Genomic DNA, 24,109 nt, shown 5'->3' with positions numbered 1-24,109 from the left:
TTTTCAGAATGTCTACAGATTGTTGGCTGACTGACAATTTGTAAAGATGGAGGATGAAAATACCAGTCTAAAAGAGAGCTCTACGACAAATGTTTCTCGCGTTAAAAAGGGCACAGAACCAGCAACGGTGGAAGTCGTGGTCTGGGCCTAAACAAGTGACGCAGTATGAATGGAAGTCTCTGTGTGGGATCCACTTTCCACAGGCTAGACAATTGTTAACTTTTTCAGACATCAATTAGTGCAAGAAAAAAGGATCCCCAACGGGGTACTTAGCTTTAGAAGTTTTCAGCTGTAATCAGAATCTGGTAGCGGTCGACCTGCACACTTGTGAACTGCTTCTGCTACAGGCTCCACGGCAAGAAAGACTGGGGTAATTGCGTCAGCTGCCTTGCTTTATAGCATTGACAACCTGACGTCAGTCTACAAGCAACAGCAGGTGATGCAGAAAAACACTGACTCTGGTATTGGGGCCAGCCAAGGGCTACCACAGCAGGGATAACCCACAGGTGATGACTGCAACAGTGAAACACGAAGAACATTACACGGTACCCACAGAGTTCTGACAGAACTTATGCTTCAAATGCATCTACTACAAATCTTCATAGGCAAGTACTAGGCTAGCTGCCCTTGTTGGCCATTTTAAGCAAAGCCGATTTCCCTTTCAGTGCTCAAATTAACTTATCCCATTTGGTGTCAAACTGGCCTTACCATACCATGGTTGATAAGTTATGTATCGCTATAATGTTCCACCCGTGTTGTCCATTTTCATTCTTCAACTGTTGGGTTAGGCTCTGATCCTCGTATCGGACTCCACTTCTTCCAACTTGTGGAACACAAACTCTCGAGCTCCTCCCTTTATCTATAGTGCCATAGATATCCATGTTTGCTGTCCATAGACCTACAAAGTATTAAGGAATTATGCTATAGCAGAATCAGACTAAGGAAAAGCAGTTTCTGCAGTATCCTTCAATCTTTCCAAGAGTAAAAAAAACAGGGGGGTTGGTGGGATGGAAGTTGAAGAATGAAAATGGACAACACAGAAGGAACATTGTAATGAGTGCATAACTTTGCCTGACGTCATTTTAATTAATTCCTCAACTGTTGGGACAGAGTTAACAGCCACTTGAATCCCTGGAAGTCTCTAAGGAGGGGTACTCTTGAGCGCAGGTAAGCCAAAGGCTGCTCTTCCTCTCAAGACCAGATCCAATTTGTAATGAGCAATAAATGTATGAGAATTAGATTAAGTTGCCGCTGCACAAGTATCACCCAAGAAAGTTCCAGACAAAAAGGTTGAAGAAGTTGCCATAGATCTGGTAGAATGGGCTTTTGGTGGTTTTGGTACAGGGAAACCCATTTTTTGTAAACAAAAGTAATACAAATCAGTCAACCATTTGCCTAAAGTTACTTTAAAAACTGGTTTGCCTAATCTTGATTCCAAAAAAAAAAAATATTTGTTCGGATTTTCTCAAATTTTTGCTTTTGAGAATACAGAAACACAACTGTCTAAACATCCAATAGGGTGTTAATACCCTTCTGGCAGTAGTAGTAACAACAAAGATAGCTTTCCAGGTCAGAAATTTTAGTTCACACTCAACTTATCTGATGGCTCAAAGGGGGGTTAAGTTCTGCAAAATGAGTTTTAAATCCCGAAGAGCAGTAAGATCCTGTAGTAGGGGTCTAAGTACGCATGTTCCACTCATAAAGGCTTAACAAAGCTTGGAGGAAGGTAAGGTAGAGTTGTGTACTCTTACATGAAAGTTGGAAATGGCTGCTAACTGTACTCGGGCAGCTGATGAGCTATCCTTTCACTAAACATCATAACTAAAAAGCCAAGAATCTTATAAATCGGAGTTGAAAAGGGATCCAAATTCTTTTTGAGAGCCCAAAACACAATTTTTTTTCCCATTTACTTTTATAAATTTTTCTAATGGAAGCTTTGTGAGATAAAAGGATATGATGGACAGGGAGAAGCCTGTATAGCCTAAAAGTCAATGGTACTAGAGAAACCATGTGATCAACTTGAGGCCCGAAATGTCTGGATGAGTCATGTCTGTTGGGTGAAACAGTAGGTTTGGAGTTGGATCCAGAATCCAGGGTGGGTGTACAAGATTAGGCCAAAGGAAGGGAAACTAGATCTGATGAGGCCAGTAAGGTGCAATGAGGATAACAGTGCACTTAAATCGAGAAACTTTCTGGAGAGATTTGGGAATGAGAGGAGTAGGGGGTAAGCTGTATACCACAGGGCAAAACATGAAGTGGAGCATCTCGGAGATTCCCCTTGAGGGCATTAGGGCAAAGAAAGTAAAGTTGTGTACACTTACCATAATGTAGATGTTAGAGTGTATTCAATGTTGCAGTAATCCAAGTCTTGGATCCTGCGTCAGTTGCTGTCCCTTCTTCCATGACGTCAGATCGTCAGGGGTATAAAACATGCAGCCGACGCCATTACATCAGTTTTTCTTACCCCAGATGTCAGGTGCCCCCCAAATGGGGAGCAAATAAAATTAAAAACACAAATATACCTCCAACCAAAAGCAAATACACCAAAAGGGCTTTTAAGCATAGTAAAAGAAAGTAGAGTTATAGCCAGAGAAAAATAGTGGGCTGGAGAGGAGGGTAAACAGGACTGCAACAGTGAATACACTCAAACATCTACATTTATGTTGTGTACACAACTGTACTATGTTCTTCGTGTTTCACTGTTGCAGTCATTACATTTGTGTAGATTCCCAAAGCTATGGTTGGGAGGAGGAAATTATACAGCAATAGGACCTGCTATAAGGCCCTGCAAGACAGCAGTGGCAAAGCCAACACTGGATTTAGAGAAAAGTGGTAAATGGTAATGTTTGGTGAAAGTATGAACTGAGCTCCAGGTAGCAGCTTCTAGAATATCCCTGGTAGGAACAACTCTGAGAAAGGCTGTTGAAGTAGATGCAGCCCTAGTGGAATGGGATCTGATCTCCTGGGGGAGTTTTTCCATGGTGCTTATAAGCAGAAACGAATACAATGGCTTATCCATTTGGAAATGGTTTGCTTTGAAATAGCCTTTCCCTCTGCCCCTGCAGCAAATGCTACCAGCAGTTGTTCAGATTTTCTTTGAGATTTAGTCCTGTTTAAGTAAAATTTAAGTTGTCTGTGTACATCCAATGAATGCAGAATCCGCTCCACCTTGTTCTGTGGATTGGGAAAGAAAGTTGGCAAATGAATGGTCTGATTAAGAGCCACACTGGATACCACCTTGGGCATGAAGGATGGGTTGGTCCTGAGAGATACCCTGTTCGCATGAAAAATGATGAAAAGCTCCACTGCCATAAGAGCCTGTAATTCGGAAATCCTTCTAGCTGAAGTGACTGCTAAAAGTTGTATTCCAGGAGATAAATTTTAAGTCTGCAGTAGCAGCTGGCTCGAAAGTAGGGAAGTAAGTTTCTCCAATACAAAATTAAGGTCCCAAGCAGGGGTTGGAGCTCGCCTGGGTGGTCTTAAGTTTTTGGCCCCTCTGACATACTGCTTTAGCAGAGGATGAGAGAAGAGTGGAGGTTCTGTGTTGTAATGAGCTGAAATGGCTGAAGCATGGATTTTTATGGAAGAAAAGGACAGGCACTTGTGAAGCATCTCAGTTAAGTATTGCAAAATCGAGGAATGTTGGGCACTGCTGTGCTTATCCCTTGAGATTGATTCCAGGCACAGAATCTTTTCCATTTGTCAGCATAAAATTTTCTAGTACTAGGTTTTCTCGCCTCCAAAATGACATCCATCACAGGTTTGCTGAGGGATGCTACGGGTGAATTTAGGTGATTAGCCATGCTGCAAGATTCAAAGTTTGGAGCGGAGGGTACAGAGTTTGGCTGTTCTGCTGAGATAGTAAGGAAGGTGTCTGAGGCAGGTGCCATGGTGAAATGTGTGACACTGCGGAGGTGTGGGTACCAGTGTTGGCGAGGCCAGTCTGGAGCAATCAGAATAATTTTTGGTTTGTCCTGTTTGACTTTTAGTAGAAATTTAGAGAGCAGAGGCAGAGGGGGAAGGCATAGACTGATAGTTGTTTTCCAGCTGAAGGACAGAGCATCCACTTTCCCAGGCTTTTTTGTGATGAGTTCTTGTGCAAAATTTGTCCAACTGATAGTTCTAGGGTGAGGCAAAAAGATCTGTGTTTAAGTTCCCCCATCTGCGTGTAAACATGTTGAAAATCCGTGGTTCCAGTTTCCATTCATGTGGGTCCATGGGATTTCTGCTTAGTTCGTCTGCCAGAGTATTCAGCTTTCCTGGCAGGAATTGAGCTTGTAGTTGTACTTGATAGCTCAAGGCTGTGTTCCACAATGCCATGGCTAGTCTGCAGATGGGATAGGAGTGTGTATCCCCCTGCTTATGTACCACATAACCGTGGTGTTGTCTGTCTATCAGTAATTGTCCTGGATGAAGGTAGTCCTTGAAGGCTGTCGGTGCATTCTGTACAGCTAGCATTTTTTTTTATTTATATGAAGGTGCATTTGATTTGGGCTCCATTTTCCCTGAATGCACTTCCCTGCCAGATGAGCACCCCATGCATAGTCGGATGCTTCTGTAGTTAGGGTTTGGGCGGCAGGGGGTGGTGTGAATGGCAGCCCCTTGTTCTGGTGGCAGGCCTCTGCCCACCATAGGAACTCTAGGCACAGGCAAGGTATGACAGGAATCGTTTCCAGGCTGTGACAATGTTGACTCCATAGACTTTTTAAATACCACTGAAGTTTCCTCATATACAGTCTTGCATATGTAATTAGAATGCAGGAGGCAATGAACCCCAAGGCTTGCAGTATTTGCCTTGCAGAAAGCAGGGTTTTTGTGGCCACCTGTTTGACGTAAGTCACCAAATGAATTTGCTTTTCTGGCATAAGGAAAGCCATCTGGGCAGTTGCATTCAAGCTTGCACCCAGGAATGTAATTTTCTGAGAGTACTAGTTGTGATTTCTTTTCGTTTATAAATGTACCCTAGACAAGTTAGAACCCTTTTTACAAACTCCAGATGTTTTAGAAGAATGTCCTTGTTTTCTGCCTGAATTAGACAATCGTCCAGGTATGAATATTTCTTTGCCTGCAAAATGCAATTACTGGAGCCAGGCACTTTGTAAAGACCCTGGGCGCAGTAGATACGCCAAAGGGCAGTGCAGAGAACTGCTAATGCAAGTAGCTTGCTTTGAAGCGGAGGTATCTTCTGCAAGATTCCCTGATTGGGATATGCAGGTAAACCTCTTAAATCTAGAGTTACCAACCAGGCATCTTTACCTACCACAGGAAGTAACTGGTGAAGAGTCAGCATCTTGAATTTTGGAATGTCCAGAAAGGTGTTTAGAGTAGATAAATCCAGAATTGGACGCCATGATTGGTCTTTTCTGGGTACCAGGAAAAGTCTTGAATAAAAACCTTGTCCCTTTTCCTCTTCTGGTACTAGTTGAATAGCCCTCATGCTCATGAGGAAAGTACTTGTTTCTGGGCCTCTGCCCACTGATTTGGGGGCAGGTCTGGCCATCCGTTTGGAGTTGGAAATGTGTGAAAATTAAATCTGTATCCCTGGGATACTATATTTAAAACCCATTTGTCCTGGGTTATAAGTTGCCAGTTTTTTGCATGAAGAGCCAGTTTTCCCCTCAAAGGGGCGGCTAAAAGGTAAGTGCTTGGTAAGTGTAGAGGGAAGTCATTGAGACTGCTTACCATAGGGAGGTGTCTTGTTGTTTCCAGATTTAGAAGAGGAGGCACCCCATTGCTTTGTTCTGAAAGTCCCTTGGGACTGAAACCTGGTGCCTTTGGAATGTCTGGGTTTGACTTGAGTGGTTCTCGAAGGAACTGGAAAGGACCAGTTCTTATTAGGCCAGTGCCTACTAAATCTTGGAGGTTGCACTTGTAAGAAATCTGACAGTTTGCATAGATTTAGCTTTATCTTCAGTCTTTTTTAGAACTTCTTCAGCCTTATTACCAAATAGACGGTCCTGTTGTAAAGGAGCATCCAACAATTTTGCTTTAACATGATCAGGCAGAGATTGCTCTTTAAGCCAAGCATGCCCTCTTAGCACAGACCCAGTTACAGCAGCCCTACAAGAGGCCTCCAAAGAATCAAAACCACATTGCAAAGTACGTTTTCCAACTTGTTCAGCTGAATGCAATAGATCCTGTAAATCTTTACTTTCCACGCAGTCAGAAATCAACATCATTTTCTGCTCAAGCAGTCCCATGATATGCTGCTATTTTAGCATATGGAATTGACAGTTTAAAGCCCTGATTGCCATGGTTGCAGAAGTGTAAAAGTACAGTTGTGTACACCTACCATAAATGTAGATGTTAGAGTGTCTTCACTGTTGCAGTCATAACTGTAGGGTGCTCCTGCCGGCAGGCAGCCCGAGGTCGGCCAGAATCCCAAAGTCTGGGTCCGGCGTCGGCTGTACAATCCAGTACCCTGACGTCAGTACGCTCTGGTACATAGCCCTCAGCCGACGCCATCTTCTCCAGCCTTTCTTGCCCTAGATGTCAGAAGTCCCCAATAGATCATAAATGAATCCCACTAGGAAACACAAATACACCACAAAAGAGAGAAAAAGAGGGGAGAGGAGGGCGGGAACCACCGTCTGCAACAGTGAAGACACTCGAACATCTACATTTATGGTAGGTGTACACAACTGTACTATGTTCATCGTGTTTCACTGTTGCAGTCATAACTGTAGGGTGGAATCCCAAAGCAGTGAAAAAAGGGGGGAGGTTTAGACAGAAGAAGGGGCAGCAAGAAGACCCTGCAAAACAGCAGAGGCAAAGCCTGCCCTGGTCTTAGAATACAAAGGGAGATTGTAGTGCTTGGAAAAAGTATGCACAGAACTCCAAGTGGCTGCTTCCAAGATATCCTTGGTAGGAACTCCCCTGAGAAAAGCTGTAGAAGTAGCAGCTGCTCTAGTAGAATGACTTCTCACAGTACCTGGAAAGTGTTTCCCATGATGAGTGTAACAAAACCTTATTCCATAAGAAATCAATTTGGAAATAGTTTATTTGGAAATAGCCTTTCCAAGAGAACTGGAGGCAAAAGAAACAATTGGTTAAATTTTCTGAACTCTTTAGTCTTGTCCAAATAAAATCGTAACTGTCTGTGCACGTCCAAGGAGTGCAAAATCCTTTCCCCTTTATTCTGAGGATTAGGAAAGAAGGTAGGAAGGTGAATTGTTTCATTCAAAGCCACTTTCGAAATCACCTTAGGCATGAAAGTAGGATTGGTCCTCAAGGATACTCTGTCCTGGTGGAAAATAAGGTATGGTTCCACAGCCATGAGAGCTTGCAACTCTGAGACCCTTCTGGCAGAAGTCAAAGCTAACAAAAGAACTGTCTTCCAAGACAAAAACTTAATATCTGAAGATGCAGCAGGCTCAAAAGGAGGCAAAGTAAGTTTTTCTAAAACATAATTAAGATCCCAAGCAGGAACAGGAGGGGTCCTGGGAGGCCTTAAATTCTTAGCCCCTCTTAAGAATTGTCTCACCAAAGGATGAGAAAAAACAGGGGGATCAGTATTGAAATGAGCAGAAATAGCAGAAGCATGAATCTTAATGGAAGAAAAGGAAAGTCCATTAACAAAAGATCCGAGAGGTAAAGCAAAATAGAAGAGAGATCAGGTACCAGAGGGTCCAAGCCTCGGTCCTGCATCCAAATGCAAAATCTCTTCCATTTAGAGGCATAGGATTTCCTAGTGCTAGGCCGTCTAGCTTCCAAAAGAACATCCAGAACTTGTTTGGGAAGACTAGAAGAAATCAAATTCCTTTGAAGAGCCAAGCTGTCAGGCAAAGGGTCTTGAGATTGGAATGTAGCAACTGACCCTGATGCTGGGACAGAAGAGAAGGGTTCAGAGGAAGAATCCAAGAAGGCTCCAAGAACAGGTGCTTTAAAGTTGGATACCAAAACTGTCGAGGCCAATTTGGAGCAATCAAGATGAGGAACTTGGGCTTGTCCTGTTTTATCTTTAGTAATACCCGAGGAAGTAGAGGAAGAGGAGGGAAGGCATATCCCGAAAGGTTTCTCCAGCTGAAGGACAGGGCATCCACTTTCCAAGCTGTTTTGTGGAATGACCTGGTGCAAAAGAGAGGCAGCTGATGATTGAGGTGGGATGCAAACAGATCTGGGGGCATCCCCAAACTGCAGTAATCCTGTTGAATAAGTTGGTGTCTAGCATCCATTTGTGAGGATCTAAAATGTTCCTGCTCAGGCTGTCTGCTAAGAGATTCTGTTCTCCTGGTATGAATTGGGCCTGGAGATGTAGACTCAGATTTAGAGCTGTGTCCCATAAAGCCATAGCTAGTCTGCAAAGGGGTTACGAATGAGAACCCCCCCTGCTTGTTTATGTACCACATGACAGTGGTGTTGTCTGTGCGTATCAAAAGAGGTCCTGGATGCAAAAGGTTCCTGAAGGCTAGAAGAGCATTTTGAACTGCCAACATTTCCTTCAGATTGATGTGCCAGTGAAGATGATCCTTCGTCCAGGTTCCCTGCTGGCAATTGCCTAGAAAATGTGCTCCCCAAGCATAATCCGAGGCGTCCGTGGTTATGATTTGAGAAGGTTGAGGAAGACGGAAAGGCTTTCCTTCGTTTAAAGCACACACCCTGGACCACCAAAGGAACTCCTTCTGGAGGCAGGGGATCAGAGGAATCAGAGTGTCCAGATCGTGGTAATGCTGCGACCATAAACATTTCAGATACCATTGAAGCTTTCTCATATGAAGCCTTGCATTTGGGATCAACAGAATGCAGGAAGCCATGTAGTCCAGTGCCTGCAGGAATTTCCTTGCAGTGAGCTGAGGTAGAGTTGCCAAAGTCTTGAAAATTGAAGCCAGCTGTATTTGGTTTTCTGTAGTGAGGAAGGCCCTTTGTAAGGTTGTATTTAAGAGGGCTCCCAGAAATACCATTTGTTGAGAAGGGATCAAATGTGACTTTTTTGTGTTCACTGAAAATCCCAGTAGAAGGAGGAGACATTGAACAAAATCCAGATGTTGAAGTAAAAGATCCTTGCTGTCTGCCTGAATAAGGCAGTCATCCAAATAGGGGTAAATATGAATCCCCTGGAGTCTGCAATAAGCCACTACTGGTGCCAGGCACTTGGTAAAGACTCTGTGCGCAGTAGATAAACCAAAGGGCAGTACAGAGAATTGAAAGTGTCTCGAACCTGCCTTGAACCTGAGGAATTTCCTGCGTTCCTGCCTGATGGGAATATGTAAATAAGTTTCCTTTAGGTCCAATGTCACCATCCAGGCGTCCTGAGAGAGCATTGGAATCAGCTGCTGCAGAGTAAGCATCTTGAATTTTGGAATTTCCAAAAAGGTGTTTAACACAGAAAGGTCCAGAATAGGTCTCCATGAGCTTTGTTTTCTTGGAACCAGAAACAGTCTTGAATAAAAACCTTTTCCCATCTCTGAGAGTGGAACAGGCTCTATGGCTCTCATGGCCAGAAGAGCATCCACTTGATTTAAGGCCTCTGACCATTGATGTTTTGGCAGATCTGGCCAACTGAAAGCCCTTGGAAAGGTATGAAAGTGGAATTTGTAGCCTTTTAAAATCACGTCCAATACCCATTTGTCCTGGGTAATATGAGTCCAATTTCTGTAAAAAAGAACGTTTTCCTCCGAGAGAGGCATCCAGGTAAAGAGGTCCTGTAGCCCAACCGAGAGAGTCATTGAGTTTGCTTTCTTTGAGATTGGGATCTGTCTTCTCCCCTTCTAGGTGAAGAAGCAGTCCATTGTCTCGATTTGTAGGAGGCCTGAGCTTGGCCACGACCTCTGGAGCGTCTATATCTTCCCCTTTGAGGCCTGTCAGACGTGGGAAAGGACCAATTTTTGGAGGGCCAATTCCTGTAAAATCTAGGAGGCTGAACTTGCAAGAAATCTTTCACAGTTTGCATAGATTTTGCCTTTTCTTCCATCTTTTTAATAACCTCCTCAGCCTTAGATCCAAAAAGAACATCATGCTGAACAGGGGCATCTAATAATTTAGCCTTAACCTGTTCAGGTAAACTTTGTTCACGAAGCCAAGCATGTCTCCTGATAACAGTACCAGAGGCTGCGGCCCTGCAAGAAGCATCCAAAGCATCAAAACCACAATGCAAGCTATGTTTGTTCAGTTGTTCAGTTGCATGCAATACATCCTTTTTTTTTTCAAATAAATTTTTATTTTTCAAAATATAAACCATGCATACATATGAGAGTCGAAACATAAGAATCACACAAATGTTGATTTACATAGTGGTTTCAGAAAATTATTAATTAATACAATACAAAGCCATGGAAACAGGTTTACATTGAAAGAAAAAGAGAGTAAACATAACCTGAGGTATGCATAGTACACTAACTAGTAACAGAAACCTAGAATAAACAATATTTACAATGCTACCGTGACTAAGTATAGACAGTGTCGCAAGATAAAAGACCAAATATAAACAGCCCCATTTGTGTCATAGGAAGGAAAAAAAAAAAAAAAAAAAAAAAAAAACATACCCCTACAACAAACTTAATGAGTATACAGGAAGTTTTGTGTAGTAACTTAAAATTTTAATCACCCATAATTACCTCAAACAAGCCCTTCCAAAGTTTACTGAAATAGGCTCTCTTCTTAGGTCCATTTATAATAAATTTCTGAGCAGAGATATATCTGATAGCCATATCTTTAAATCCTGGCCAAGACATTTTAGTATCTAACCAGTTATAAGTGATGTAAAGTTTTATGAGGAACATAATATTATTAGAGTATGGAGGTGTAGTTTAGGCAAACTAGGAGGTGGGATGTTTAAGATAGCCGTTTCCCATGAGAGGGTAGAACTATAGTATCCCATTTTTTTGAGGACTTTGAGAGAACACCATAATTTATGGGAGTGGTTGCAGTGCCACATAATATGAAGTAAATCAGCTCTCAACACAGGACAACATGTACAGATAGGAGGATGATTAGGATCAAATTTGTTCAATATTACCGTATAATAGGAGTTATTATTTAACATCAGTTGAGTGTATAGGAGTTTTTTGAAGGGAGATAATTCTAAAGTAGTTTTATAGCTAGTAGTTTTTGGTCCTCTGAAATGGGAGAGTTCTGATTATCCCAATATTTAGAGAAAAGACAGTTACTTTTGTGTAAAACTGGGAGTAATAATTTGTATGATGAGGAAATAGTTTTTATTGTTAGAGATTGTAGTTATGATTAGGTTTAATTTATCAATTGCCTGCGAATCCAAGGAGAGACTATTAGTTTAGGTTGAAATTTCTCTTAGTTGACGGAGAATAACCGTGTATTTTTTATTGACCTTAAGGATTAGATGTAGCTCGGCAAGAGACAAAGAGTTATGTTTAATAATATCCCATATTTTCAGATCTTTAATGAGAGGGAATTCAGTAAGATCTATCATCCTGTTATTAATTTTAAGATTTGGATTGAGGTGTATAGGTTGAAGTAAAGGAAGACTGTGTTGAAGATTGATGTCTTTAATCAATTTTTGGAATAATTTTATCTTAGATTTCAGTAAGGGGATAGTTTTGAGCTATTTAAGGAAGTAGGTGATAGAAAGGAATAGCCTTAGGGTTAATTTTATTAGAGGATATGTCTGTGCCACATCTTGAGCCACGCTGGATAGTGAAGTTGAGCTTTACTATTCCAGTTTGCGATGGACCATAGTTTATTAGAGCAAATGATCACATAATAGAGGTGAAAGTTTGGAAGACCCATCTCCTTTGCTAGACTTAATTTGGAGAAGGAAATCCTAACATTCTTACGGAACCAGAGGAATTTCGCTAAAGCTTTTTCAATTTGTCAAAAAAGATTGTTTGAAATAATTATGTTTGTGCACTAAATTGATATAGAAGTCTGGGTAAAATATTCATTTTGACAATAGCTACTTTTGAGAGAAATGATAAATTTAGTAGCTTCCATCTTTGAAGATCTTGACAAATGGTGGACCATGATCTAAGCAAATTATTTTGAAGCATGGAGGCTTGGTTATGTTCAAAGTTAATGCCGAGGTATTTAAGAGTGTATGAAATATGAAAGGAAGATTGAGGGAAAAAGAAGGGTTTGTGAGCCTCAGGATTAATTGGGAGGATGTGGGATTTTGTATTGTTAACTTGATAACCAGAAGCATTAGAAAAAGCACTAATGGCATTTATGATTTTAGGTAGATCTGTGTTAGGAAGTTGAAAGTAGAGATTTAAATCATCAGCAAAGGCCGATAGTGCTATTTGTGTGTTGAGAATTTTTTTTTTTGCATGCAATACATCCTGTAGTTCCTTATCTTCTGCACATGCAGGAAGAGAGGCAAGCTTTTGCTTTAAAACAGACAAAATAAATTGCTGATACTTAAACATATGAAACTGGCAATTTAAAGCCCTAACAGAAAGGGTATACCTTTTTGCCCCACCTGTCTAAGGCACGAGAATCCTTCTCAGAGGGAATAGGATTCTTAGAAGTAGCAACTTTAGCAGCCTTAGAACCCTGAGATATAGTTTCAGGATCTGCAGAAGCATTCTTAAACTAAAACAAATGAGACTCAGGAACCCTATAAAACCTATCAGGCTTAGAGGGAGCAGGAGGGCATGGAATCAGGATTCAAATTAGCCTCTGAAAAAGTATCATCTACAATGTCAAGAACAGGAGGGATAGCCAAAGGCCTATGTTGAGGAAGAAGAAGGAATTCTCTAAGCCTCTTCTTGGAAGCAGAATAATCCTGACCTTCCCAATGAAAATGTTCCCTCATCTCATGTAAGGTTTCCCCAAAAGAAAAATCTTCAGGCGGAGAAGCAGAGGGCAAGGAGTCCTCAGCATCCGAATCCTCATAAGGAGGAAAGGAATATTCCTGATCAGAGGAAGACACAGAAGATATAGAAGCCTAGTCAGAGGAATCCACAGGAACATCCTGTCGAGGCCTTTTCTCAGGGGGGGGGGGGGTAAGAACCTCTAATCATAGAAAGCAAATCTTCAGCCATCCTCAACAATTGCTTCTGTGTCCTGGGAGTAGATTCAGAAGTAGCTTGAGCAGGAGCTTTGGACTTAACAGGAGTCTTTGTCTTTGCCTTTGAAATAGTGATGTGAGTAGGCCTGAATACCCCCTCAGAAGCCGGTACCTGCATAGCGGTTCCGGACCCATCCGAGGGAGCGACGTCCGAAGGTCCTGCAGCAGATAAAATAGAAGGCCTTGATGGCTCCCCATGGGAGTCCGTATCGGCCATCGGTTCAGAAGTGGCGGACGACAGGGGCTGCAAAAGCGCCTCACTGACGACAGCCGAACCGCACGCTGGCTCCAGCTGCAACGAGTCCTGTTTGAACCTCGGAGGCCTGTCCTTGTCTTTGCGCTTCTTTTGAATTCCGGTAGTATCCGACATTCTATAATTGAAGCGTCTGCCAAAGTAATTCAGAGCCCAGTCGTACCTGCGTTTTATAGTACGAGAATTAAACCTGGCACAGAACCGACAACAAGAAACGTTGTGGTCAGGGCCTAAGCAAGGTAGACAGTAAGAGTGGAAATCTTTATGAGGTATTTGTTTCCCACACGTAATACAATTATTAACTTTTTCTGACATCGGAGGAACAAGAAAAAGATTCCCCAACGGGGTACTTAGCTTTGAGAAGAGAAGTAAGAACTTCGGACCGACAACAACCAAAAACGCTGTTCGAAAATCGCCAACCAACGACTTGCGAGCTGCTTTCCACCGCACGGCAAGAAAGACTGGAGAAGATGGCGTCGGCTGAGGGCTATGTACCAGAGCGTACTGACGTCAGGGTACTGGATTGTACAGCCGACGCCGGACCCAGACTTTGGGATTCTGGCCGACCTCGGGCTGCCTGCCGGCAGGAGCACCCTACAGTTATGACTGCAACAGTGAAACACGATGAACATCCTTTTTACCCCATCTATCCAGCGCCCTGGAATCTATCAGAAGGGGTAGGATTTTTAGCAGTAGAAGCCTTAATACCCTTGGGGCCTTAAGAAATGGTTTCATGATCCGCAACAGGATTTTTGAAAAGGAATTTGTGGGAGTCATGAACCCTGTAGTATCTGTCTAGCTTACAAGGAGCCGGAGGCAGAGAATCAGGAGCCATACCAGATTCTGAAAACAATGTCTAGAACAGAAGGTATAGCCAAAGGTCTATGCTGAGGAAGAAGAAGAAAATCCCTAAGCCTCTTTTTAGATTCAGAAAAATCCTGACTTTCCCAGTGGAAATGTTCCCTTTAGGTATGTAAAGTTTCCACAAAAGAAAAATCCTCAGGGGGAGAAGCAAAAGGAATGGAATCCTCTGCATCAGAGTCCTCATAAGTAGGTATAGACAATTCCTGTTCATTAGAAGAGTCAGAAGAAATAGAATCCTGTTCAGAAGATTCATAGTCAATTTCTTGCCTAGGCCTCTTAGGGGGGGGGTTGGCAACCCCTGATTAGATTAATTAAATGTTCAGCCATTTTGATAATTTGTTTTTTAGGCACAGGGGCCTGCACGTGGCCTAGGCATCGTTTTTTTAGAGACAGTTCGAGATTTTGGTCTTAATATTGAAGATGGCGTTGGTTTAATATGCAAATCTGTAGGCCTGAATACACCCTCAGAAGCCAGTGCCTGCACAGCGGCTCCAGACCCATCCAAGGTAGAGACATCTGCGGGTTCTCGCGGCATACTGGACTCCGAATGGGTCTCAGTAGAGGCCTGAGAATCAGAAGTAGCAGGTATCAGGGGCTGCAAAAGCGCCTGAGTACCGGCGAACTAGCAACTGGCTTAGGAGAAGCGTCGTCTGCAGTTTTGGACCTCAACGGCCTGTCTTTTTTTTGTGTGTGTTTTTTAGGTATTCCGATAGTCGGATTGCTAACCGACGTCATTTCTGGATAATTAAAGCACGAGCCAAAATATTTAGAAGCAAAAATGTACCGACAGCGGATAGTGCGTTGATTAAATAAAGCACAGAACCGACAGCAAGGTACGTTGTGGTCAGGGCCTAGGCAAGGAATACAGTACAAATGAAAATCCTTATGAGGTATTTGCTTCCCACAAGTAATACAATTATAAACTTTTACTGACATCGGTAAAGAGCAAGAAAGTTTCCCCAGCAGGGTACTTATCTTTTTAGTTGAAGACTTTGGATCTCAAACTCGAAAACGAAAATTTCAGGAGTCGGCCAACCGGCACTTGCAAACTGCTTCTGCTTCGGGCACCGCACGGCAAGAAAGACTGATGTAATGGCGTTGGCTGCATGTTTTACACCCCTGACGAGCGGACGTCATGGAAGAAGGGACAGCAACTGACTGGACCCAAGACTTTGTTAATCAGGCCGACTGAGGGCAACCTGCCAGCAGATTACCCAAATGTAATGACTGCAACAGTGAACCACCAAAAACATCCTGCTACACTTGATGAGGGAAGATGCAAAAAGACTGCAGCATGGTTGGCTCCATCGATGGAAAATCCTTTCCAACAAGTTCATATTGGGAGACCACTCATGAGGCATTAGACTCTACCTGCTTGTCTGCATTACACTGGACATCCCTGGAATGTGCATTGCTATCAGAAAACGAATGGATGAGATCAACCATTGCCATACCCTCAACTTCGACAAAGGGGGTAAAGATCTGGTTCCCCCAGTTTGTTGATATACCAAACCATCGACATACTGAATCACAATAGTCCCAGTTGGAAGTGCGTCTTGGAAGGCCTGCAATGCTAGGACGACAACTCTCATCTCCAGGATATGGAGGGAATCATCCTTCCCAAGAAGCCCCCCCCCCACACACACACAACTAATATGAGGTGCATCCATGGTCACTGTGGCCTTTGGTTGAGAGAGAACAAAGGGACGGCCTTCTTGTATTTGACTGGAATGGATCCACCACAGAAGGTAACTTCTGCAAGCTTGTGTTACTTTGATTTGACTAGATAAAAGTTGTTAGAAGACATACCATTGACTTGCGAGAGTCCACTGGAGGGTTCTCATCATCTGGTACCTTGCTAGAAGTACAAGGACTGCCGCTGGCATGAATCCCAATGCTTAAATTATCAGATGAGATGAAAGAGAAAAGTTTTGAATTATCTTTTTGACCTGGAAACAGATTGTTTGAATCCAAGACAGAGGAAGAGAAGCTATACGAGTGGTCATACTGAACAGAGCACAAACGAGTTCCAATATTTGAGTTGGCTCAAATTCAGATTTGTTGTACTTGACAGAGATCCTCAGATAACAGCATAACCGAGCAAGTAGTCCAGAGCTTGAATTGCATGAAGCCTGGTTGCAGCAGTTATGAGCCAGCTGTTTAGATATGGAAACACCTAGAATCCCCGCAATCTCAAGTGAGCTGCAGCTACTGCTATACACTTGGTAAACACCCTGGGGCTGTAGTGAAACCAAAGGACAGTGCTCTGAATTGGTAACGACTGGCTCCCAGCCAGAAGCGAAGCATAGATGATCTGGACAGCCTGTTCATTTTTATAAGATAGATCTTCAAAATGCATACTATCGAGCACATCCAGTTGTCCTTGCACAGAAAAAGCAGACTGGACTGAACTGTGATCATACAGAACAATTTAGTTTGTGGAGATCCAAGATTGGTTTCCAATCCCCTGTTTTCTGTGGCAGTAAATAAGAATCCTAAGTTCTGGACTCTTTCTGGTCGGGAGAGACCTCTTGTATGACTCTTTAGCAACTTGTTCATTTCTAGTGCTGCTGCTTTCCTCTGATCAGGTTGTACATTGGGGACTGTGTTTGATACCAGCAGTGGTGGAGGGGCAAATGGTTCCATATGACCTCTGGATATTATGAATCTTTTGCAATTTCTAGCCAGGCTCTCTGGTGCAGGGATAGAAGACCGTCTCTAGAGATTAATAGTCGGGCTTCCTTTCAGAAGTACTGACATGGTCTGTCATAGAAAGTATCCCTAGATCCCTGGTTATGCGGACCACCTCTGCCGTGAGGATTGTGTCTTCCATTAGAGTTCTTCCCTCTGCCCATGAGGAACCGCCTCCACATGGATCATGGAAGGGGCCCTGGGATTTTTTTTTAATTACATTTCCATCCACCTCATTGGTTCCAAAAAAAAAGTCTTTGGAGGGGTCAAAAAACACACAAATGATTAGATGTGGCTGTTGTAAATGGTGTAGATACATAGCGGAAAGTTCTAATCTTACAGTAGTAGGGTACGGTCGTACAATTGCATGTCCTGGACGTTGTAATTGTGTTACAAAAAATTGTGTATATGTAGCTTCTTGCATGACATGCGATGCATTTTATGTAGGTAAGACTACAAGATGTTTAAAGGAGAGAATTAGGGAACACTGTGGTTCTATTAGAAGAAAGGATGAACACAATGCCCTTTTTTTACACACCAGGACTTGTTATCAATTTAAGAAGTTTTTGTTTTTTGTAGTGGACAGGATAAAACCTGATAGTTATGGTGATGTTAACAATCTTGTAGCCCTTCGGGAGATGGAATGGCAGATTAGGTTAAATGCTACAAAATTTCCAGGGATTAACGAAAGTATCTCTTTAAAACCCTTGTTAAAGTACAGAGCTAATTTTATTTAGGCTTCAATCATGGTAGAGATTTATTTGATGGCTGTAGTTTGTTAATGTTGAATTTGCTACATTGTGTTTATATATACCAATTATAAATTTACTGCAAATGCAGAAATTACTATGCTATATATTTTTCATGTGGGTTATTAAAGTAGGAGTTTTAATTGTATATTTATATATTTGTGAATTAATATATTTGTGAATTGCATTTATATACAACAGTAATTTACATTATATGTTTTATTTTATATTAAGTACAAAATATATATATACATTTTATGTATATGTAAATCAACAAGGGCAGGATGGAAGTCTTTTGATTATTTTTTTTTGATTTTTTTGATTTTTGTGACATTCATTTTATATATGTGCTTCTATATATGTATTTACAGGTATATTTTTTACACTAAGTGTGATTTTGTTAGTTTTAATGTACTTTTTTAAGAGAAACAATTAATTCAAGAATTTATAATTGATTAATTGGTTTCAATGATTGTATAAAAGACTATGCTGGGTGTAACTAAATTGTAAGACTCTGATGATACCAGTTTTTCTGGTGAAAGCGCTCAGTCAGTGTGTTTGTGGATTAAACTGCTTCCTACAACTGTTCGTGGTCTTAGCCTTATTGTCACCCTCATCCTGTGGTGGACCTGCCTGTGTTTTATCAGGAGTACTGACATGGTCTGTCATAGAAAGTATCCCTAGATCCCTGGTTATGCGGACCACCTCTGCCGTGAGGATTGTGTCTTCCATTAGAGTTCTTCCCTCTGCCCATGAGGAACCGCCTCCACAGGGATCATGGAAGGGGCCCTGGGATTTTTTTTTAATTACATTTCCATCCACCTCATTGGTTCCAAAAAAAAAGTCTTTGGAGGGGTCAAAAAACACACACCTCCACATCATAGGGTTTCTCCTTCCTGATCAAACCTAGAGTGTGTGTCTGAGGCCAAACAAAAAACTTCCATCAAAAGGCCCATTGATGAAGGAAAATTCAAAGGGTTCCACAAAGATGCAAGCACATCCAGGCATGTCTGATGGAAATGCCCGAATCCGCCCACCATGACCACCCACCAAGGTAACTTCAGCCACAAGAGAGAAGCCTCAAGTTTGAAATGGACTAAAGGATAACCAGTTGAAAGGTTATAAATGCACTCTACCACTGAGAATGTGGTCCCAGAGAGGGATTTAGAAAATTCTTTAATCAAATCCTTCTGAAGTCTCGTAAAATGTGCCAAGTAATTCAGTGACCTGAGAGTGAAGTGTAGACATGCTTCCTGAATCTGTCCAGCATCCTAGATTCCTGGTTAGGGAGATGGACAGAGGAATTTTGTTCTGCTAGTTCCTTCTTAGTGGCTTGCTGCTATGACCATGGTAACAATGGGTATTCACTTATTTCAAAATGTTCTATCCTTAGGCGGTGCCAGGATCCTATCTGGTCTCTTATGGATAGGTTCAACTGTGTCAATCTCCTTCCACTCCCATCGTGAGACCAAATCAATAACCTCATCAGCAGGTGGAGTCAACCAGGAGGTAGACAAGCCAGTGCCAAAGGCATCCAGGAACACAGACTCCTCTTGGGAAATGTTATCAGGAGACAAACCACCCTTTTGTTTTAAAAACTCTAAGATGCCTCCAAATGAGACGTTGCCAGATGGTGATTTGGGGGACCCTTCCCTTTCAAAGTCAAGATCCTTTGTGGCAAGACTCTTGGGAGAGTCAAACTGCCTCCCTTTTACACTTCCTCTTCCTAGGGACTTCTTCAGTGGGATACTCTGGAGAAGTGTCAGAAGAAATTACTAACTGTCTGCAGAGTTGGTTGGAGACTAGTTTGGGCTGACTGTCCCAAAAAAGCAAACGATTGAGGTTCTGTACGTAAAATGGAATGGAACTGTGAAGTTTGAGCCATAGAGGTAAGAGAAGTCTGAACTCTAGGAACAGAGAAGGCCCCACCCCCTCGAAGGCAGAATGCCTCAGAGAAAAAGGCCACAAACTGATCCGATAAGTGCCCTGAAGGCAAACTGTGCCCTGAAGGCAAACTACTAAAGGAAAGCATCTGAGCAGAGCTGTCCAGTGACACAGCTCTGAGGGGCAGAGACAGCTCCGACAGCCAAGTACAGTCAACACCCCAGAGCCAGCTACAACACTATGGCTCAGAGTCTTGTCTGGCTCCAAAGTACTCTGTGCCAGATCACCAGAGTTGAAGATGCCAAAATCTTTGGATTAGAGGCAGACTCCAGGCCTTTTGGATCTGATGGCTCCGAAACCAAAGGTTGAATCAGAGCAGGAGCTAATAATACAAGAGTAGCACTGACAATGATCTCTAGACCGGATGAGGTCAAAGCTGGGAGAACTCATTTGAATCTGCATCCTGAGGAACTTCATCATCCTGTTCACATCAGCTTCAATAAGGCTCATGGAAGATTGAATAGATGAGGCTATGGAGGATGAAGGTCTTGAATGGTGTCAGGGCAACTCTGCCAAAACAAGTGATGGGAGCGGAGAGGTGATCTGATCAGACAATATCTGAGGTGAGTGGATCCATGGATATTTTTCTGCTCTAGACTTTGGATTTGAAACGGTCAGATCCGACTTTTTAGCATGCTTAACAGAAAGTTTTGAAGGAGTCGAAGCAGTAGATGTCTGTTCCGGAGATCTTTTACAAGATGCACAAGTTTGAGAATCTCCTCTTTTGTCTGTTCTTTTGGGGGGTTTGAGCCACAGAAGCAGGTTTAGAGGGCAGCAAGCACTTAAGAATCAACTTATTTTTGCTGTCAATCAAGGCACAGGTTATTAAACCCCTTTCAGATATCACAGTTAGCATCCAAGTGAGTAGGTCCTAAACAATATGAGCACTTTTGAAAGTGTGTCCAAGTTAGAAATTGTGTGCACACAGCCCGCATATTTTTAAAACCCTAAGTTTCATCAGCCATAACAGAAAAATTCCTAAGTGGAGCAAGTTAGAAGCATTTTTGTTGTTAAAACAAGAAAGGGAGAAATAACCAGCGATGGTAATTTAAAGAGAATACCTACAAATTACTTAAGGGACAGTATTACCAACAATGGTATTAGAGAATACTCAAAAGAGTAAACTTATAAAAGAATTTGGGTACAACTCCTAAAAGTTACAAAAGTAATAAAAGGGAGGAAAAGCAGAAGATGTATATAAAATTATATATATACATACACACGTATATATCTCTCTCTCTCTCTATGTATATATATATATATATATATATATATATATATATATATATATATATATATACACACACACACTTTTTATTATATATAAAAGATCTAGAATTATAAAATTATAATAAAATTTATCTCACGAAAAAGATAACATAACAGCTCACTCGAGAATTTACAGCAACCACGTCTGAATACTATAGCGGCAAACCAGATCTGATGCATGTTAGGTGTCTAGGGCATTATGGGTAAAGAGAGGAGCTCAAGAGTTTGTGTTCCATGAGCTGGAAGCAGCAGCCAAGTCGGATTTGAGTAATGGATCCGAACTCAACAACTGAGGAATGAATGAAAACATCAGATTTATATACTACCCTTAATGAGAATAAATGGGACCATACCACAGATAATTTGAGAGGACCCAAAGTATTTAGGAGCTGCCAGTCCTGGGGTACATTTTTTGTTTTCCATCCATGGATCCAAGTTGCTTTTTAATATGGACAGGGATAAGCTTCGTTTTTCGTGGAAGGGGAGTCTGTTACAGACTAGGTGTATCCTCAGAAATATACTGGTCTCTCTAAACCATTATGTTGATGTTGCAGAAGAGGTTTGGATCCCTAAACACAGCATTTCTAATGCCATTTGATTTGCTTATGTGCAATAAATCCATCAACATTGGGTCAGAGGATGTCTTGTATGCTACACTTGGGTCACCTCTTCGTATTCTCTATAGTGTCAGGGCTTTTGAGTCGGTACATGTAGGACATTATTGTTTAGGTCCTGTATCCTTTTAGGAAAGTATTTCTGTGGGTGTTCCAGTTGTTGCATGCATCTGGACAAATGTGTGCCAAAAGGGGCATTACACTCACCCACTGGTCTAACAAGACTGAGTAAAATGCATAGCAACTTCATTCCTAAATTCCAACTATATTAACAGTTGAACAAAGACTAAACTTCACTGTAAAGGGACCATAGCTCTGAAAGAAAACACCTTCAGTTCAACATCCAAACTTAACTTTCATTACATCTTTTTAATAATGAACGTCTGGCGGAGAACCCATGCTTACATCCACAGTATGGCATCTTTCCAATGATGAAAGCAAAGTTAAAATGATGACAGTCAACAGAAGTAAATGAGGACTACTGCTCTGGATAAGCCCTTTAACCCAGAGAGGGGGCTATTGTCCTGGACCAAAGAGGATGTTATCTACAAAAGGGAGGGGACTCAGCACATTAACAAAGCCAGGTGAAAATAATCAAAAATAAATGAACCCAAGCTTTATAAAATGTAAAAGGCTACTTGAAAAGATCATTTACACAAACACTTAAAAGAACCTCCACTCTTATGCCATCACAAAAAACAACTATGTCGCTAATTCAAAAACATGTCTATTCTTATAAAATAATCAAATTGGTGGAATACATCACAAAGACAAAGGATAGTTAAACAGAACTACAGACTGCAAGAAAATGGCGCCAGTAAACTTATTTCGGTTAGGCTTGATGATGCATGCAACAGTACAAGACATTTATTATGACAATCTTAACCTGAACTTCTTTTTTGCTTCCCAAGGTCTCCAGGCGATCAATGAAGTCTTCAAAATGTAACTTCGGATAGAGTCTGTGTGCCCAGTGTTCCATGTTGTGAATTAACGTTTTCAAGTCTTCCAACTGAACAAAACAAAATGAAGCACATTCAGGATTTCAACCTTTTTATTCAGGATCTTGATCAACACTTGGATAAAATTCAGTTACTTAAATGAGAGGTGAAAGTTGGTGCTTAGCATAACAGTAAACCTTTAATAACTCCCACAAGCAGTACTTAACTTTTGGCTTTCTTTGTAAAGAATGGTAATGCAGGCTCCCATATAAGGTAGTGTACAGATACTAGCCAGCATGAATTCTCCATACAACCCATTTTGCAACCCCTCAGAGTTCAGCTGCTTTGAGCAACACTATTCTTTACTAGGGATACTTAATGAACAGGGACTCTAATATCAATCATCTGTCAATGCTCAATGTTTTATGGATGGTGGCTAATATATTTTTTCTGTATGCTTGCACAGAACACAGTTTTCATCTTCAAGCAAATGCCAAAAAGAAATTTAATTAAAGTTTTTGTACAAACATGCAAATAGTCTGCAAACTTTGCAGGAATAGTTTCCTTTGTATAACAATTTATGTCACACAAAACATCAGAGGAGACTTAGAAAGTCAGATTTAAGAGAAAATGCAAGTGGCATACTTAACTGGATGTCTGCAGGCAAAAGCACTGAAGCATTAACACCATTTTTGCAAACAAGTCTGCTTTTAATTTTTTTTTTAATTACAGTAGCCTACTACTTTTTTAAACTAAGCCTTTTTGGCAGATGTGACGAACATGACCATCAAAGTAATTATTTAAACCATCAGAAAGCAAATTTATTTAGTCTGAAGTCGCCCTGATTGTTAAGTAAAATTTCATTCTTGATTGTTTTTCTGACTTTTACAGTAACTCACATTCTTTGCCCTAAAAAGGTGGGAGTTTTTCCCCCTCTTTTTTTTCCTTCTCTGTACTTATCAAGAAATCAGGCTGTCCTTCTCATTGAGCAATGTTATCGGGCACTAACTTGAAGCTTCTAGCTATATCAAGTCAGATAATTGCTAGATAAGCCACTAAGTTCTTATATGTAAGTACTACACCTGAGCACTAGAAAATGGCCACTGGTTTAAGGTGTACCGCCACCCAAAAGATCCAAATAAGGACCTCTTGTGTGATGGCGAAAGTCAGTTTTAGACTACATGCCTTGCAGTACGGTTTAGGTGCTACTAACCTATCACATGGAAGTACTCTTATGTTTAGCAGCCCCTGTTTGTTCTCACAAACAAAATGCAGCACATGTAAAAGTCTGGGGAGGGGGGGTGAAAGTATAGCACAAGTTGCACAAACAACATGAGGTAGCAAAAATCCATAAATCCACGGAGTGCCCATTTCTCTGAAGCTGGTCCAACAGTAAGTTTTTCCACCTAGCAAATGACTCCTATTACACCCTCTCAGTGGCACTGTAGGTTAAGGTACAATGTCTTCTGCGATGTCATGCTAGTGTCAATATTCAGGTAATGGAATAATGTAGGGATCCTCAAAATATGGATTTCTCCTCAAACTCGTACATGGGTCAAACTCACTAACAGTCCTCTGTTTTAGACCCCCGACAGGTCTTTAAAAAATCACTCTATCCCAATGTTAATATGTCATCAACCCCCCCCCCCCCAAAAAAGAAAAGCAGGGCATCAGCAAGAGAGTTAACTTCATAAAACAGTCCGATCAAACCAGTAAATCAGAAGTGAGGACACCAGCCAAGTTGCACACCAAACATGAATTTATTGCAAGAAGTTAAAATTCATTGTTAAGCACTTTCATCCCTCCTC

At 41.6% G+C, this 24,109-nt stretch overlaps 1 protein-coding gene across 2 annotated transcripts in view; it reads right to left on the bottom strand.

The window, feature by feature from the left end:
• The window catches only part of TIPIN (TIMELESS interacting protein), a 759,992-nt gene that overhangs the window by 421,371 nt on the left and 314,512 nt on the right, over positions 1–24,109 (bottom strand). For both annotated transcript variants that reach the window (XM_044077863.1, XM_044077864.1), the window contains exon 6: positions 22,250–22,372. In XM_044077863.1, the coding sequence (XP_043933798.1) occupies positions 22,250–22,372 (123 nt within the window). The remainder of the gene's footprint in view (positions 1–22,249; positions 22,373–24,109) is intronic.

The sequence above is a fragment of the Protopterus annectens genome, chromosome 7.part0 (genome assembly GCF_019279795.1).
Source record: "Protopterus annectens isolate FY-2018-M chromosome 7.part0, PAN1.0, whole genome shotgun sequence".
Lineage (NCBI taxonomy): Eukaryota > Metazoa > Chordata > Ceratodontiformes > Protopteridae > Protopterus > Protopterus annectens.
This window is presented reverse-complemented; position numbering and strand designations above follow the sequence as displayed.